General features: G+C 44.2%; 2 protein-coding genes across 2 annotated transcripts; one reads left to right on the forward strand and one right to left on the reverse strand.

Annotated features, from left to right (window-relative positions):
- Positions 1–1,292: 1,292 nt before the first annotated feature.
- On the forward strand, positions 1,293–6,949 carry LOC308676164 (tRNA-splicing endonuclease subunit Sen34-like; the record flags this gene model as incomplete). Its single annotated transcript, XM_081341913.1, has 4 exons — positions 1,293–1,541; positions 2,986–3,157; positions 5,097–5,351; positions 6,178–6,949. 4 exons carry the CDS (start codon positions 1,293–1,295, stop codon positions 6,363–6,365), a joined length of 864 nt encoding a protein of 287 aa, XP_081198039.1. The 3' UTR covers positions 6,366–6,949.
- An 88-nt stretch (positions 6,950–7,037) lies between these two features.
- Positions 7,038–13,485, reverse strand: LOC308676682 (glutamate-rich WD repeat-containing protein 1-like). Its single transcript, XM_081342671.1, has 7 exons — positions 13,246–13,485; positions 11,965–12,082; positions 11,134–11,293; positions 10,818–11,031; positions 10,581–10,723; positions 9,762–9,959; positions 7,038–8,290 (listed from the first exon to the last, which is right to left on the reverse strand). Exons 1-7 carry the CDS (start codon positions 13,469–13,471, stop codon positions 7,979–7,981), a joined length of 1,371 nt encoding a protein of 456 aa, XP_081198797.1. The 5' UTR covers positions 13,472–13,485; the 3' UTR covers positions 7,038–7,978.
- Between the last annotated feature and the right edge of the window lie 3,608 nt (positions 13,486–17,093).

A 17,093-nucleotide genomic window follows, 5' to 3' on the forward strand; every position in this document is an offset into this window, starting at 1 on the left:
TGACATTGACTGTTTTTCACGCAACTGTTGCCACATCCCTATGGTCACATGATGGTCACAAATTCAGATGCTTGGCAACTGACTCATGAAGGTTGAAGTGTCCTGGGGTCATATGATCACCTTTTGTGACCTTCTGACAAGCTAAATCTATGGGGAAGTGAGATTCACTTAACAATCATGTTACTAACTTAACTGCAATTATTCACTTAACAACTATGGCAAGAAAGGTAAAATGGGGCAAAACTCACTACTGCTATCTTGCTTAGCAATAGAAATCTGAGTTTAGGATTGGAGCTGGGACTGGAGGAACTAAGGCTCTGAGGTTCCCTTATAGGAAACGGGGAGGTAACTTTTAACCCAAACTGATGCATTTTGTGTGGGTTAGATTTTTGAAGGGCGACAGGATGGTTAAAGCTCTTCCTGTGATAGAAAACAACAGGATGCTATGTATGTTTAGTAGGGTCTGCTAAAGTCCCGGCTAAGATGGATTTGATGCAGGGATTAATTGAATGATTTTGTAAAATGACTTATCAAGCAATATAGGCACAATGTTAACAAACAGGTAATCAGAAGCCAGGCCCCGACATTTGGTGGCTCCTACTTTCAGGTAAATATGCAAATTGGAACAATTTAGCTGCAGACACTTCTCCTTTTCTTCCTCCTCCTCCTCCTCCTCCTCCATCTGTTAAGAGGTTAGCATGCAACCAAGCCATCTGGTGCAGCCCCCATCCATAAGACTGTTACCTGTGCTTTACTCTTAGCTCTTAGTGGAACGTGTGGACTCCTTTTGAAATATCTATTGCCTATTTCTCAGAAAAGAACTTTTGACAAGGCAGCTCTGAGAACAACTGACTCCAGCCTATTCAGCTAAGCCTAACCCAGATTGAAGGGCTCCTTAATAAAAGTCTCAGGATCTGCAGTGGCCACTGGTAGCCTCATTAGTGAGCTTTTTAGTGCAGGGGTAGGCAACCTTGGCTCTTTTATGACTCCTGGACTTCAACTCCCAGAATTCCTGAGCCAGCCATGCTGAGGGGAAAGGGAGAGGTTTCCAAGCTGAGCCATGCTGGCTTAGGAATTCTGGGAGTTGAAGTCCACAAGTCATAAAAGAGCCAAGGTTGCCTACCCCTGTTCTAGTGGAAAGGAAAATGAGAGCCTTGTTTGTGTTAAAAACTGCCCTTTGGTTGTAAGCTTACTAGGAAATCCCCAGGAATAGCTGAGCCTTCCACCTTCCATATCAAAAATACCTGAATAGCTTGTTACTTCAATCCTCTTCTGATGTTGCAGGCTCAGCCATGATCCGGATCTACCTCTTAGAGGGAAAGGCATTTGTGTGGAGCTACGCAGACGCACGGCGAATCCGAGAGGAACATCGCATTGTCGGCGTGCTGGTGGGGGCATTGCCTCAGAAGCCACGGCAGAACGTGAGGCTTGGGCTGCCCTTGGAATTGCTTCCCGAAGAGGCTCGGCTGTTATTGGAAAAGGGGTTGGCAACCCTGGTTAGGAGCCCGACCTCTCAGTCCCTTGGTGATGGGAAGAACCAGGTAATGGTTTAACCCACCTTTGACTTTTGACTTAGAAATGAAGGATAAACTCCCCAGTTCCCAAACTTCGCAAAGTGCATCTACACCAGGGGTCCTCAAACTTGGCCACTTTAAGACTTGTGGACTTCAACTCCCAGAATTCCCCAGCCAGCCATGCTGGCTGGGGAATTCTAGGAGTAGAAGTCCACAAGTCTTAAAGTGGCCAGGTTTGAGGACCCCTGATCTACATGTTTTTGAGACATTCCTCTATTAGTAGGCTTTGACTTACAACCACAATTGAGCCCAAAATATCCATTGCTAAGCAAGGTGGTGGTTTAAGTGAGCTGCACCCAACGGTATGATCTTTTTTGCTAGAGTTGTTAAATGAATCACAGCAGTTATTAAGTGAATCACCACAGTCCTTAAGTAAATCTGGCAGTCTCACATTGACTTTGCTTGTTGGAAGGTGACTGGGAAGGTCACAAATGGCGATCACGTGACCCCAGGATGCTACAACTGTCATAAATGCATGCCAGTTGCCAAGCACCCAGATTTGATCACATGACCGTGGGACTCTGTGACAGTCACAAGTTCGAGGACCAGTTGTAAGTCAATTTTTTTCAGTGCTGCTCTAACTTCGAATGGTCACTAAACAAACGGTTGTAACTCGAAGACTGTAATTTCTTCCAGCAATGAAATTATGACGTAGTATCAGCTTTTTTTCAACAGGAAGTTATCACTTTTTTCTTCCTTTTCCTCCCCAGCTGTGCAATAAAGCAAAATAAGCTCAGGCATTAGTTTAACATCACAGCTGGCATATGTAAGAAGTTAGCACCAGTTTTATGTTTTATAGTTTCTCTTCCTATTTGTGCAGGAGAATTAAGTACTAATGGGTAAGTACCATTTCAAACTGCCAATAGGAGCTATCCAAAAGTTTGTGTTTGGAAGGGGGTGGGGGGGGGGAAGAAGCTAGTAAAAATTCCAAAGCAATTTCAATAGATCCTTTTGTTTTATGTTACTTTTCAGCTGGCAGTGAATGTTTCCATGTATGATCCAGAGCAGAGGTCCCCAATCTTTTGGGCACCAGGGACCGGTTCCGTGGAGGGAGGTTTTTCCGCAGACTGGAGGATGCGTGGTTTTGTGTGCTGCCTACATCTCATGGATGGGGCTTTGCTTGTTTGTGCGGCCCAGTTGCTGGCATGCCGTGGCCCGGTACTGGTCCATGGACCAGGGGTTGGGGACCTCTGATCCAGAGGCCGTATGTGTGTATAAATTAGTACCTCATTTTGCTGCAAATAAGACAAAGGTTTATCTTAGAGCTCGGACTTGGATTATTCTGGAGCTCAGAGAAAGGAATAATGTTTGTCAATCATGTCCCCTTCCAGTAACACTAGCCAGCATGGCCAACCTGACTGCAAGGTTGCTTATGTTGAGCACACTGAGCTTGCTGCTTTTGTGTCTTCAGGACACTTTATTCCCAGCAAAAGCGGTTGCCTATGAGAAAGAGCTAGAGGAGAACTACCAGGAGCAGCTGAGGCTCTCTGCCGAACAGAAGAAAACCATACTGGAGTCTCTTGCAGATCATATAACCCAGGGCCGAGCAAAGAAATGGCAACGAAAAGGAGGAGGAGGAGGAGGTGAGCTAATGTGTTTATTTGGTTATTGTGTAACGTTTCATCTGGGGTTTGGGAACCCTGAAAGCCCATTAAACCATTGGACAGGTTGGACAATTTTTCCATTGTTAAATGAAGTTGGTGCTTAAGCAGAGCAGGATGTCACTAATGAAGACGAATATAGGATAATGTTGCAGGATCCAATCTGGATCGGTCACTGAGACCCGAGGGTTTTGCCTTCTGAGCTTTCAGACTCGTGCTGGAGCCCATCCTTGGGGAACTTCTCTCTAGCGGAGTGTCTGTTCTCTCGCAAACTTTGCTAGAGAGAAGATCCCCGAGGATGGGCTCCAACAGGAGTCTGAAAGGTCAGAAGACAAAGCCTCTGGTCTCGGTGACCGATCCAGATTGTATCCTGCAGACTAGAGTGTCCCAAGAATTCTGCCTACATATTGTTAGAGCGAGCACAGTCTTATTGTGTGAGATAACCCAGGAGTAAACAATGGTCTACATTAAATGGTGGTTTATTTTACGCTATCTACAATATCATACACCAGGAACAATATACATGTGCTAATACAGCAGGATCCAACAAACCACAGTTACAGCAGGAAACGGAAGAGAGAGAACACATCAGCGGAGCCTTCCCTTTATACAAAGGCTCTTAAAGAGACACAGACCCTGCTGAGTCATTCCCATCATTCCATCTTAAATCTTACATTACACAAGCTGGCTAGCTGTTAAATCAATACCTTGACACACATTTCTTCTCCCAAACTATCCTCCTGACAGCTCTTACCATTATGAGCTGCTTGATATAATATTCACACCCAGGAGTATCTTTTGACCCATCACAGCAGTAGATCCAAGATTAGATTTAGCTATTGATATTTACTACTACTAATACCATAGAACCTCCTGCTGTACAGTTCTGCCCATGCTTTCTCCTATTTGATGTCATCCTTGCTAGCCTTGAATTTACAGTGACGGAGAGCTGGGCATACGAAGTGGAATTTTATTTATGACAAAAGTGACAAAATTCTTAATTTTTCAATATTTGATTGAAAAAAAATTACACGGTCCACTCGTTACAACCATAATGGAGACTGCTCGTCACAGTCATAGCGTGGTTGTTTGTGATGGTCATTAAGCGAACACCAGTGGTAACGGGGGAGGGGAATGAGCTGAACCGGTGGCAGCAACGCACAAGCCTGAGCGAGAGTTGGCTGGAGCTGCAGGGCTGTCAGGGCTCAGCGGAAGCGCCAGGATCAGTGCCGCTTTCCTGCTGATCGGCGCTTCGGGGCTGTCAGGGCTCAGTGGAAGCACCAGGATCAACACCAGGTTCCAGCTGGAGCTCGGCGCTGATCTTGGTGCTTCTGCTGCACCCAGAAGAAGCACTGATCAGCTGGAATATTGCAGCATCTCCAGAGTCTTGTGGTTTACATTCAGATGCTTGGCAACTGATTCATATTTATGACGGTCACAGTGTCCCAGGGTCATGTGAAGTGACCAAAACCTGCTGCAACCACCCAGCAGACGGGAGGAATAAAAACCAAACACCCCACCTCCCACCCCCACTGCCAATCCTCAACAGAAATGCTCACAACAATGAAAACCTCGGACAGGAGGAAGAGCGCCGCCGGGCGGGCAGGCAGGTGTCTTGCTCGGCTGTGGCTTGGGGGGGCACTTTTTCAGTGCCATTGCAACTTTGAACAGTCACCAAGCGAACTGTTGTAAGTCAAGGACTACCTGTGCTTCATCACTTTTTTCCTTTTATTTTTTGGGTCATCACGTTTTTGACGCCTTGCTAGGCAACTGGTGGTTCTTGGATGTTGCCATATCCTAAAAGTGGTACAATGGGTGAAAAGGTTGAAAAGCCCTGGCCTATTGTGTCTGTGAGGGAATCTGTTCATTTACTACAGACATTCAACTGAAAAATTAGATCACCTCTTCCTTCCTTCCTTAGATCCCCTTGTACAGCCTGCAGAGTCTGGTTCCTGCTTTGTGCTTCCCCGAGAATCAATGATGATCCAGCTCCCCACTGAGCAGACTCAGGCAACTCAAGAAGAAAAAGTAGACTGGCACGTAGCATCTCAGCTCTGGCCTTATGCTGGCCAAGAGCTTCATGAGATGCGCTACCGCATTTTCCAGGACCTCTGGGAACGAGGTTATTATCTCACAGCTGGGAGCAAATTTGGAGGCGACTTCCTCGTTTATCCAGGTGAAGGCAGATTTCTCAGAGATTTTACAAGACTGTTTGCATTTGTGGGAACAGTATTGAAGAGTATTCACTCTTCAAGTGAAGAATGATGGCTTAAACTTTTTATCTGTGAGGAAAGGAAGTCAGATATAGCTAAACCGGTGTCCCTTCATTGTTGTCTCTGGCCCAAGTGTGAAGCCACAATACCCTTGGCTCGCCAACCTTTTAAGCTATAAATAAATCATGGTTCGTAGTACATAGGGATTATAAACCAGAACATGCTACGCCAGAACTACGTTATGGCTTATTACAATGTTACTGTCATTCTGTATATGAGTTGTACAGATAGGAAAAGTAAAAAAAGATATTGGAGTGGGAATGGTGGGCTTCACAAACATGGAATGAAATAGGCCTCCTCAAAGACTGTCACAATCCCATCTTCCTGAATTTGGTATTCTCCAGATGTCCAAGACTTTATAATCTAACAGACAAGACTGTCAAATAAAGGCACTCATAATAGGTGATTCCTCAAAGCTCATGTATTAAGGAATATCTGCCTCCTTTTTTCATTAACTATCTCTGGATATTAAAAGTTGCCTATTTAACTGCCCATATCCCAGGACATTTTCAAAGTGTGTTTGCACATCCAGATTATGAAGAGTTCCTCAGCAAACTGCTTCAGCAATTTTCTGGCAGGGCAAATAGCAATTAAGGAAATGGTTTGTTTTTCTATTGATGAGACGTATATAAAGCAGGTTTTATCCCATATTAATGAGCCTATGTTGAGGAGACCATGTTGAGGCCAGCCTTCTTGTTTTGCTAACTCTTCCCGCTCCTCTTTTGATAGGTGATCCCATGAGGTTCCATGCCCATTACATTGCGCTCTGTTTTTCCAAAGATGTACCCATCTCTCTGTGTGACATCATTAGTGCTGGACGCCTTGGCACCAACGTCAAGAAGACTGTCTTGCTCTGTTCAGTGGACCAGGAGGGGACGATAGCATATACATCCCTACAGTGGAGTGGGATGCAGTGAGAGAAAAAAGGCTTGGATCGTGAGCTTGCCATTTCCAACAGTGGTGAGGTCTGGAATTGTTAAAGATATACTTTGACAACTGTTGTCACCTATTCTTTGTCTTCCAGAGCTAAGTGCCCTCCTAATATTGCTGCAATCTCTTGACCCACGTCACTTGGCGCTGAAGCCCACAAAAGCTGCATATCTGTACATCTGTATTCAGGGGCAGTTGGTCCAAGTTGATGGCTGTAGTTTTATCTGACCCCATCTTTCATGACTCCTGCTGGTTGGGAATGAGAACTACTGCTCAACACATTCCCAGGGCAGTAGCTAGAAAGGCTGATCTTAGGTTAGATAGCACTGCTGCAGCAACATAAAAGACATTTGTATCTTTGTATTTCAGATAGAGAAAGAGGAGAAAAGGATTGTGCTACAAGAAGCACAAGCTTGGAATCTAATGACTAAGTGCAGGATGGAAAATAACACAAAAGCCAGCATTTACCCGCTATACCAGGGATAGGCAACCTTGGCTCTTTTATGACTTGTGGACTTCAACTCCCAGAATTCCTGAGCCAGCCATGGTGAGGGGAAAGGGAGAGGTTTCCAAGCTGAGCCATGCTGGCTCAGAATTTTGGGAGTTGAAGTCCACGAGTCATAAAAAGAGCCAAGGTTGCCTGGCTCCTGCTCTATACCAATGTTTCTCAAATGGGAATTCTGGGAGTTGAAGTCTACACATCTTACAAGTTGCCCAGGTTGAGAAATGTTGCTCTACTATGCAATTAGTCCCTGATTGGCAACCATTCATCTAATGATTGTTTGAACTTAACAGTGACACTGAAAAAAGTGACTTGGGACTAGTCCTCGCACTTAACGAACCATCACAGCATCTCCATGGTCACATAACCAAAATGTGGGCGCTTGGCAACCGGCATCTATTTACAACAGTTGCAGCGTTCCAGGGTCATGTGATCATCATTTGTGACCTTCCCAGCTGGTTTCTGACAAAGTCAATGGAGGAAGCTGGAGTCCCTTAAGGACTGCAGTGATTCACTCAAACCATGGGGGGGGGGGGAGGTTGTAAAATCAGGTATGATTTACTTAACCAACAGCCTTAGCAATCGAAATTCTGCTCCCAAATGTTGTCGTAAGTCAAAGAATTAAATGTACCAAATAAAAGTATTTTAACAGGAAGCCTTTTTCCCTTTTCTGAAGATGTATTTCTCTTTCAAACCAGGTACACAACCTTAGCATTTCTGAACATCTGACAAAGCATGGGGGTTTTAATGCACCCATCCCGGCTCTTTCTCAAAACCCAGTCTCAGGAAGCTTGATCAAAGTTTTACTTCCAACATAATTTATATTTAAACACATTCTGTTCTGCAACCAGTTTAAAATAGCTTCCTCCCCAGCGTACATTATGGATATAATAGATATACAGAAGCTGACATATTCACTGGGGCAGTTCTACAGAGACATAAACAAGCCTGTTTTGAATTTTCTCTTTTCTATAGCAGAATCATGGCTTTTTTAAGGCATGTATTGCACGTGTAAAAGGGTGGCACCCATCTTGACTCCTTTGACCACCCCTGCAAGTGCCACCTGAATTTAGGAGACGGCCATTTTGAAAGCCTCCCTCAGACACTGATGGTTCGAAAGATGTTGAATCCAGACAGGGCGGTGGTGATGAGGGTGCCAGGGCATTGTGGGTGCCAGTGCAGCTCCTTGATATCATTTTCTCCCTGGTGAACAAAGAGCAGCTGGGGTGGGATGGCAGCCAAAGCTGGGTCCTCAGCTTCTCCTTCTTCATCACGTTCCACTGCTAAATCCCACTGGGTCACTTGGTCATCGGCCCCAGAGGCAGCAAAAACGCCGCTATCGGTGGGGTGCCATTCCACTGATGTGATGGGCGCAGTGTGTTGCTTGAAGGTGGCAACCGCTGAACCTTTCTGAGGGAAGAAAAAAAATCAAGACCATAAGAATGGGAGCAGGAGGGAGCAATGTACTAAGCCCGGGGTAGGCAACCTTGGCTCTTTTATGACTCGTGGACTTCAACTCCCAGAATTCCTGAGCCAGCATGGCTGGCTCAGGAATTCTGGGAGTTGAAGTCCACAAGTCATAAAAGAGCCAAGGTTGCCTACCCCTGTACTAAGCCATGTTATCTGAAGTAGAGTTCATTAAATGTCTGGGGATTCTCAGTCATCCAAGCCACGGTTGTCCCAGAGATGCTTTTTCATGAGGCAACTGGACTTCCTTGGTTTTTTTTTTTTTTTGAAGACATTTCGCTTCTCATCCAAGAAGCTTCTTCACCTCTGACTGGATGGTAGGGAATGGAAGAATTTATATTCCTTGCTGACAGCTGGTCATTTGCATTCTTTTAGTCACTGAGGCCACTTGGAGGTTTATCTGGGTCCTTAAAGTCACCTGAGTGGTGCAAATGGGTGCGTAGCCTTTTTGGAACTGCTGAAGAGACACTTGTAGACTGAAGATAGATGATGTCATATACCCCTCCCCCTCTGATGACAGAAGTCTGTTCAGTTTTGACATAGATGGCCTCTTTGACCCCTCTTTCAGACCAGCTGTCTGCAAGGAGTATAAATCCTTCCATTTCCCCACCATCCCTGAAGAAACTTCTTGGATGAAAAGCGAATGGTCTTCAAAGAAAAACAATGTCCAGTGAAAAAACATCTTTGCGATAGAGATCATTAAATAACCCAATTACTATGGGATTGCGCAATACACTTAAGCCAAAAGTTATTTGTTGAATTTATTTGCTGCTTATCTTGCCGTGGGGCTACTCTAAGTGGCTTACAACGGATCAAAAGGGAAAAAAAATGAAAAGTGTAAACGAAACAGAAGAAAACTAATAGAATAATAATAAAAGGGAAAAGGAAACAATACATCATTATGATAGCAAAAGCCAGATGGGGTGGAAAGCAGAGAGTAAAGAAATGGGGCTTGTTGGCCACACCAGGTTTTGTTGGGTATGTTGAGATCCAAGCTCCCAAAGAGGGTGGGATGAAGCCCACTTGGGAAGTTTTAAGGCACAAAATAAGGTACACTGGCAAGTCATAAACCCCCAAATTCAGAAGAGGTCAGATTTTGGACTTGGTGTATGTGTAGAAGGTGGGGTTGGGTCACAAAATGAATGGGTGGCTCTTGATTCATGTCCTAAACCAGTGTTTTTTAACTTTGGTGGTTTAAAGTCATGTGGACTTCAACTCCCAGAATTCTCCAGCCAGCAATGCTGGCTAGAGAATTCTGGGAGTTGAAGTCCACACGTCTTTAAACCACCAAGGTTGAGAAATTGTGTCATTTCTATAGTATTTGTGTTCCCATAAGACCCAAACCACCCAGACGGCACAAGGTAAGTTGTGATTGTCCCATATTTCATCTGACAGCAGGAATCCATCGGCTCACCTGGAACTGCCTCAGATCCCAAATCTTTAGGATTCCATCATCGCCACCACTGACAATGAAAGGCTCATTTCGGTTCCAACTGATCACATTGACATCTGCAGCATGCGCCTTGCTGGTGCTCAGCATGCAGGCTTTTCCTGGTGCGGCCCTTATGTCCCAGATGCGGATGGAGGCATCAGCTGAACACGAAGCAAAAACCTAACCCAGGGATAGTAAAAAGCATTTCCTTTTCAAAAAGGGGAGTTAAGCCCTCTTACACCACAACGGACTTTCTCTGCTGCATATTCATAAAAGCAGATGAGGTCTATTTTACTTTTGCATGTGAATGTCTTTAATAAATAAACTGATCTCCATACAGACACAATGGGCTATTTTTAAAATCAAAACTATAGCTGAACTGAAGTTCCCTAGAATCTCCACAATTTCAAAGGGTTAGTGTATTGGGTTTTTTTACAAATATAAGATACACTAATTTTTGGTCTGTATCTACTGCATCTTCTTGCCACGTGCTATTCAGAAAGGAGAAGAGGGAAATAAAAATACAACTCATTGCAGCCCAATTGGGCATTCTTTCTCAGAAATGTGTCCTACTGTGTTCAGTATTCCCAAATTAAAAAAACAACTATAGGTCCAAAAGCTTGGACAATGTTAGCTAGGGAACTCTGGGACTTGGGGTCCGCAGACTTGAATTTCCAGAGTGGAGAAACTACGACTTAACCAATCAGCTAAAGGTTTTTTTTAAAAAAAAATTAAGGTAACTCAAGTCTTTCTCTCTCTATAAGATTACTTGCAAACCTGCACACATCATCAATAACTTACTGTAGCTTCATTTGGGGACCACTGTATGTCTTCCACTGATGCTGTGTGGGCTGTGAACGGCCGCTGATCTACAAACCACGAACCATCCTCCTTGGGTGTCCACAGATGGATATTTTTGTTGCAATCCCCTGTCAAAAGAGTGCCTACAACAAGCAAGATCCAAAATATCATGAACTAGACTTCATCCATTCTCATCTCCTACATCCATCTTTCCCTTCCCTTCCCTTCTCCCATCACCTGGCTTCTTGGGTGACCAGTCCATGGCAAAGCCCTCTGACATATGTCCAGTAAATGAAAAGATAGGTTTGATCTTGGCCTGCTCTTCTCGCAAGAAGACAGCCATCGCTTGGGGGTCAGAAACAGCCACTAAGAGACGCTGAAGATCATATATATCCACCTGCCCTTTCTCGGACCAAGCCGCAGCTATCTGAGTCTCGCCCAGCTCTGTCACCTATGGGGAAAAAAAAAAGAGAAATAACAGGGTAGCATTAAGGGGAAATATCAAAGGGAGCAAAAAAAAAAAAGAGAAAGAGCAGCTGGAAATCTTCCATACTCGCACTCTGTTAATCCCTCCGTAGTGGGGAACCATGGCCAGTTCTAACTGGGGTTTCTTGTCTTCGTCATCTTCATTCTCACTGCTACTGTCTGACCCAGAAGAATTTTTGCAAGCTGATTTGGTCCCGTGGAGATTGTGCATTTTCATCACTAACAACCTGTGGGTTTATTAGGATTAATTATTTGTCGGGGCGGGGAGGGGGAAGGGAAGAAAAAAAAATGTTATTAAATGCATTTATAAGATTAGATCACATTTCTTTCCCAAACTTTAACTTCCCAATTGTGCTGGATTTCAGACTCCATCCTATAGTGGTGGGCCATGCCAGTTTGAGCAAGATGGGAGTTGAAATCAAATTCTTCTAGTAGGTATCAAGCTATGGAAGATTCTCTTCTTTACTCATTCAGCTTAGCCTACCATACAGGTGGTCCTCAACTTAGGACCATTATTGGGACCTGGATTTCTGTGACTAAGCAAGGCAATTGGTAAATATCCAAATTTTACCATCTTTTGCCATGGTTGTTAAGCAAATTGCTGCAGTTGTTAAGTGAATCATACAGTTGTTTAGTGAATTCAACTTCCCCACTGACTTTGCTTGCTTGAAGTCAGCTGGGATGGTAATCACATGAACAAAGGACACTGCAGCCGCCATAAATACCAGCTGCCAAGTGCCCAAATTTTTATCAAGTGGCTCTGGATAAGCTGTTAACAGTTGTAACTGTGAGAATTGGTCGTAAGTTACTTTTTCAGTTCCATTGTCACTTTGAGCAGTTGCTAAACTAATGGTTGTAAATAGAGGATTACTTGTACTGACCCATCCCAAGCACTCACCTGTTTGCCTGGGCAGTTTCAGCCTGTGTTCCCGCACAAAGGAAAAGGCCCAGCGGGTAGCTAGTTCGGTTGTCTCCAAGGGCATCGTGCAAAATGTCAAAGCTCAAGCAAGGAGCCCCTGAATTAATAGCAACAGAAGGACCTCATTTATCTGAGCCATTTATCTAGTTTTTCATGTTTCATTTTTGCTGTCCTGTTCACAGCTTAACCTCATCTTCCTTCCTGATATGCAAACATTTGGTTGCATTTTATCAAAAACACAGTGAGAATACAGTCTTACAAAATAGCTCTCAGATTCTCTTTGCAATGCAGATTCTACATATTCCAAAGCATTTCGAAGGCACTTTACCCGGCCCTCTGCCCAATACTTCAGGATTAAAAAGAATTTCTATTACAGGTAGTCCTTGTCTTACAACCACATTTGAACCCAAAATTTCTGTTGGTAAATGAAATATTTAAGTGAATTTTGCCCCACTTTACGACCTTTCTTGCTATGCTTGTTAAGTGAATCACTGCAGTTGATCAGTCAGTTACATGGTTAAGTGAATCTTGACTTCCCATTGTGCTTGTCAGAAGGTTGCAAACAGTGATCACATGATCTTGGGAAATAACAATCATAAATATGAACCAATTGCCAAGCATCTGAATTTTGATCACATGATCATGGGGATGCTGCAAAGGGTGTAACTGTGAAAAACGGTCGTAAGTCACATTTTTCAGTGCCTTTGTAACCTAGAACAGTCACTAAATGAAGTGTCGTAAGTACTGCTTTTTCTGTACTGCCTTTTCCTATTTGATCCTTCCTTGATATTAAAACAGGGGTCCTCAACCTTGGCAACTTTAAGACTTGTGGACTTGTGGCTTTGCTGGCTGGGGAATTCTGGGAGTTGAAGTCCACAAGTCTTAAAGTTGCCAAGGTTGGGGACCTCTGTTCTAAAGTTCAATTCTTGCGGGATAATCCAAACCTCATTCTTGGAATTATGGGAACTGAAGTCCAACAGACGTACAAGCCATAGCAACGGAGAAACTATCATCAGTTTTGGACCCCCGCACCTAAGTGATATTGTAAAGTTCACAGTTTTCTCAGTAGGATCATAGATATATTTATCACCAATCCTTTTGTGGCAGGAATAAATTAAATTCCTCCATTTAGATTGCTAGCAAATTCCCAACCCTAGAACTCAGTTTGCACTACTAGCGAGTCACACGCCCTGCTTTCCCCTCTTGCCCGCGATCACGTCCGTCTCCAGTCTAACGTGAGAATTGCCTGATTCTTCCTACCCGTGCCTGCCCGATGGTAGAGTCGATATGCGCCTTCGTCCATAACCAGCTCTTCTCCAGGGGCTAGTGGGGGACCTTTTCCCGGCACATAAGCTCCTGCTTGAGACTTTTCTTGCTTTTTCTCCTCTTTTTCCTCCATCTCCATATCCTCCACTTCATCGCTGCTGCAGCTGCTGCCGCTGCTAGAAGCAGGGTTCTCCTCTTCCCACGTGCAGGATTCCTCCATCTTGAAAAAGGGCACAAGCTCCGCCTATCACGTCGCACTTTGACTTCAGCTTCGTGGAGATACGACACCCGTAAGACATTTAGCAAAGACAAATGGAATACGGACCACGGAGATGCAAAGGTTTAAAGACTGCAGTACTTTAAAGAAATTACTGGCTTCCTAATACTGGCATATTTCAAAGATAGAGATGCAGAGGTTTGATGAGCTCTTTAGCTCACGGAAAACAGGAGTGACGCAGAGAGTGCAAAGAAAGGAGGTTGAGGTGCATCTGTTATTTTTAAGTCCTCCAGTTCTGGAAAGTCCCTTGAAGTGACAGTGTTGTTGCCAGTGAAATACGCGTGTGTATGTATGTGTGTGATTTTAATTGTAAGCCGCTCAGAGTCGCTTTTCAGAGATGGGTGACATAGTAGAAATTGAATAAATAAATAAAACTGTGTTCATTATACATACATACATACCGGTACATACGTAAATAGGAGGAGGTTTTGAAGTATTTATAGTAGAACTACTAGATTCTGTAACAGCTCTGTTCCTTATGCCATCTGTCTTGTAGATGGATTCTTTTTTTCACCATGTATTCGCCATATACATTTCAAATAGACTGATGTTTCTTTGTGTCATATACGTGTGTGGGGGGATATATGCATAATGGTGTTTTTTTTGAGAGCTGAATGCAATGAAATTCATTTTAAATGTATGTTGATTAATGTACATTTAAAGTGACAAAGTTTATTCTACTCTACTCTACTCTACTCTACTCTACTCTACTCTACTCTACTCTACTCTACTCTACTCTATTCTATCTTTCTATAGCAGGAGTGTCAAACTCAATTTCATTGAGGGCCGCATCAGCATTGCGGTTGCCCTCAGGGGGCCGGGTGGGTGTGGCCTGGGCGGGCGTGGCCTACTGGGTGGGCGTGGCTAGAGTGCGTATGACCTATTGGATGGGCATGGCCAGCTCTACATCGTTCGCATCAAGGGTGCCTATGGGGGCCTGGGCAGGAGTGGGACAGATCTGAGGGTCTCTGGCGGAAGGAGGGTCTCTGGGCCAGGGCCAAGGCGGTGGGGGCCATTCCCTCACTGTTTCCAGGATGGCTTTGCGAGCCACATGAAACCACTTTGCGGGCCGGATCCGCCCCCCCCCCCGGGCCTTGTGTTTGACATGTCTGTTCTATAGTTATCACATGAAATTATTTGTAATGGATGTTAGGCGGGTTTTTTAAAAAAATCATTTGACTAGGTCTGAGTGTGGCTGTAATTCCCACTCCTTGGCTTGCATCCTTTGAAGATACTGAAGGCTGGTTCTTGGGTCAAAGTTTGAACAAGGAAGTCAGGCATCGCTTGCAATCCGTTGCCAGGCAGGCGTCCCTCTGGCGATCCAGCCTTGCCTCCAGCCCCTCTCCCCTTAGGAGCAAGGCCCAGAGCCCTGTTCTTTTCCCTGGCGTCATATAGCCAACATAAATTGAGACGGGCTGGACTTCAATTTGCAGCAGACAAATGTTGAAATGCTTTTCAGCTACATAGCTGAATCATGGGACCATGAACTCTCACGTTTTGTTTTAGAGTTTAGTTTAGTTCTCTGATCTGTTTCCTGCAGGTAGCTCCCTGTGGGTTTCATTCTCTCTCTCTCTATCTATCTATCCCTCCATCCTTCCATCTATCTATCTATCTATCTATCTATCTATCTATCTATCTATCTATCTATCTATCTATCTATCTATCTATCTATCTATCCCTCTGTCTGTCTGTCTGTCTCCATCCATCCATCTATCGTCTATCACAGTGTGTAAGCATAACTTAGTCTCTCTCCCTCTTGAGATTCCAAATAAGACATTTTGAAGGAAGCATCTTCACATCGCTTAAAGGAAAAGAGACAGCACCCTACTTGTTAGGGCAAACTCTTTGCAGGGTAAGTATATTTGCTCAAGGGAATCACAGGACAAACCTCAAAAAGTCATCATTCTTTCAGGAATGAATACTTCCCTTTCATTTTCGAAAACCTTAAAACTGCACCATTTTGACTGTGGGCAGGTGGTGCCTGCCTTGTTTTGGAAGGCCGCGGTTTTAGAAAAGGGCAGTGGGCAGCCATCTTTGGAAAAAAAGGGGTTTTGTAATACTTTTACAAGGGACGTGGTGGCTCAGTGGGTTAGGACACTGAGCTTGTCGACCAGAAGGTCGGCAGTTTGGCAGGTTGAATCCCGAGTGCCGCGAAACAGAGTGAGCGCCTGTTACTCGTCCCAGCTTCTGCCAACCTAGCAGTTCGAAAGCATGTAAAAATGCAAGTAGAAAAATAGGGACCACTCCGGTGGGAAGGTAACAGCGTTCCGTGCGCCTTTGGCGTCTAGTCATGCCGGCCACATGACCACGGAGACGTCCTCGGACAAGCGCTGGCTCTTCGGCTTTGAAACGGAGATGAGCACCGGTCCCTAGAGTTGGAAACGACTAGCACACATGTGCGGGGGAACCTTAATACTTTTACAGTTACAGATATTCACGGAGGCCATTTTTAACGTGGGCAGAAACAAGAAACGGCATTTTGGGAAAGGGCAGATGATTCCACCGCAACTTAGATACCCAGAGAAGTCCAGTTGGTTTAATCTCCATGGTAACGGAGAGTTCAGCTCAGCCATATCAATTAGGTTTAAAAGGGCTGCTGAATGGCTTGCGGTATCTCCCACTTGAGATGTTTCTTCTCAGGCTCAGCTGTTAAATGTTTTCCAGCTAAACATTTTGCATTAATAATAGCAGTAATTATTTGTTTGCTTTAGCATCATCTTGCAGCGGTTTCCTCTCGTCTCAGCTTGAACAGAAATGGTATATATGTATAATACATACAATACAGCACAATACATAAAATGCAATATATAAAGCAAAATGCAATTCTGAGCCAAGGCAGTCAATTATATCATAAAACTAGGGGGGGTGGGGGGGTTGATCATTGTTTGGTGGACAAAGCCCAGATCAAAGGATTGGACGTTGCCAAGATTACTTATAAGTGTACAAACCATTTGGACAGAAATATAAAATTAATGAACTGCATCAATATAAGTGACAAAAAGCTTCAAAGCTCATAATGCACACCAGCAGCGACAGAGGAATAGGTGTCTCTGAATATGTACAGCACCAAGTGCCCTTACGCAACCCCAATTTTCAGATATTTTGGAGAGAAAAAACTAGTTCTTCATTGAAGGTTTTCTGTGTAAATTTGAACCCACTCCATTGCTTTCTGAGAAATGAAGCTGCTATTGCAAGAATGCATACTTAATAAAGGGGGGAAAATACTCATTCTTTTCTACTTCCAGCAAAATCTCAAGCAGCATTTCTCAACCTTACCAACTTTAACATGTGGGGACTTAAACTCCAGCATGTTTGCTGGGGATTCTGGGAGTTGAGGTCCACCATTTTCTTGTTGCAGTTGAGAAACATTTAAAGAATAGCTATCCTCTTCACCATAAAGCCTACCTTAGGCTCCAGTCTTTGCAGTGTTATCCAGACTGAGCTGTCCTGATTCGTGGGATTTAGTTCTTATAGATGTAAATGCTTTCTTAGCCTCTCACAAGTGTTCCCCTCTTTCTTGCCTAAAGATCCATCTTCTGAATTCAAGCATGACATATAAATTGAG

Source organism: Vipera berus, assembly GCF_964194415.1.
Source record: "Vipera berus genome assembly, chromosome: W".
Classification (NCBI taxonomy): domain Eukaryota; kingdom Metazoa; phylum Chordata; class Lepidosauria; order Squamata; family Viperidae; genus Vipera; species Vipera berus.

What these genes read in the sequence shown, in the direction of transcription:
- LOC308676682 (XM_081342671.1), bottom strand. Translation starts at nt 13,471, where the DNA reads ATGGAGGAATCCTGCACGTGGGAAGAGGAGAACCCTGCTTCTAGCAGC. An exon ending in GAGGGATTAACAGAGTGCGA is followed by an intron (nt 11,032 to 11,133) that starts GTATGGAAGATT and finishes TTTTCCCCATAG; the next exon opens with GTGACAGAGCTGGGCGAGAC. An exon ending in GGTCCCCAAATGAAGCTACA is followed by an intron (nt 9,960 to 10,580) that starts GTAAGTTATTGA and finishes TCCCTGGGTTAG; the next exon opens with GTTTTTGCTTCGTGTTCAGC.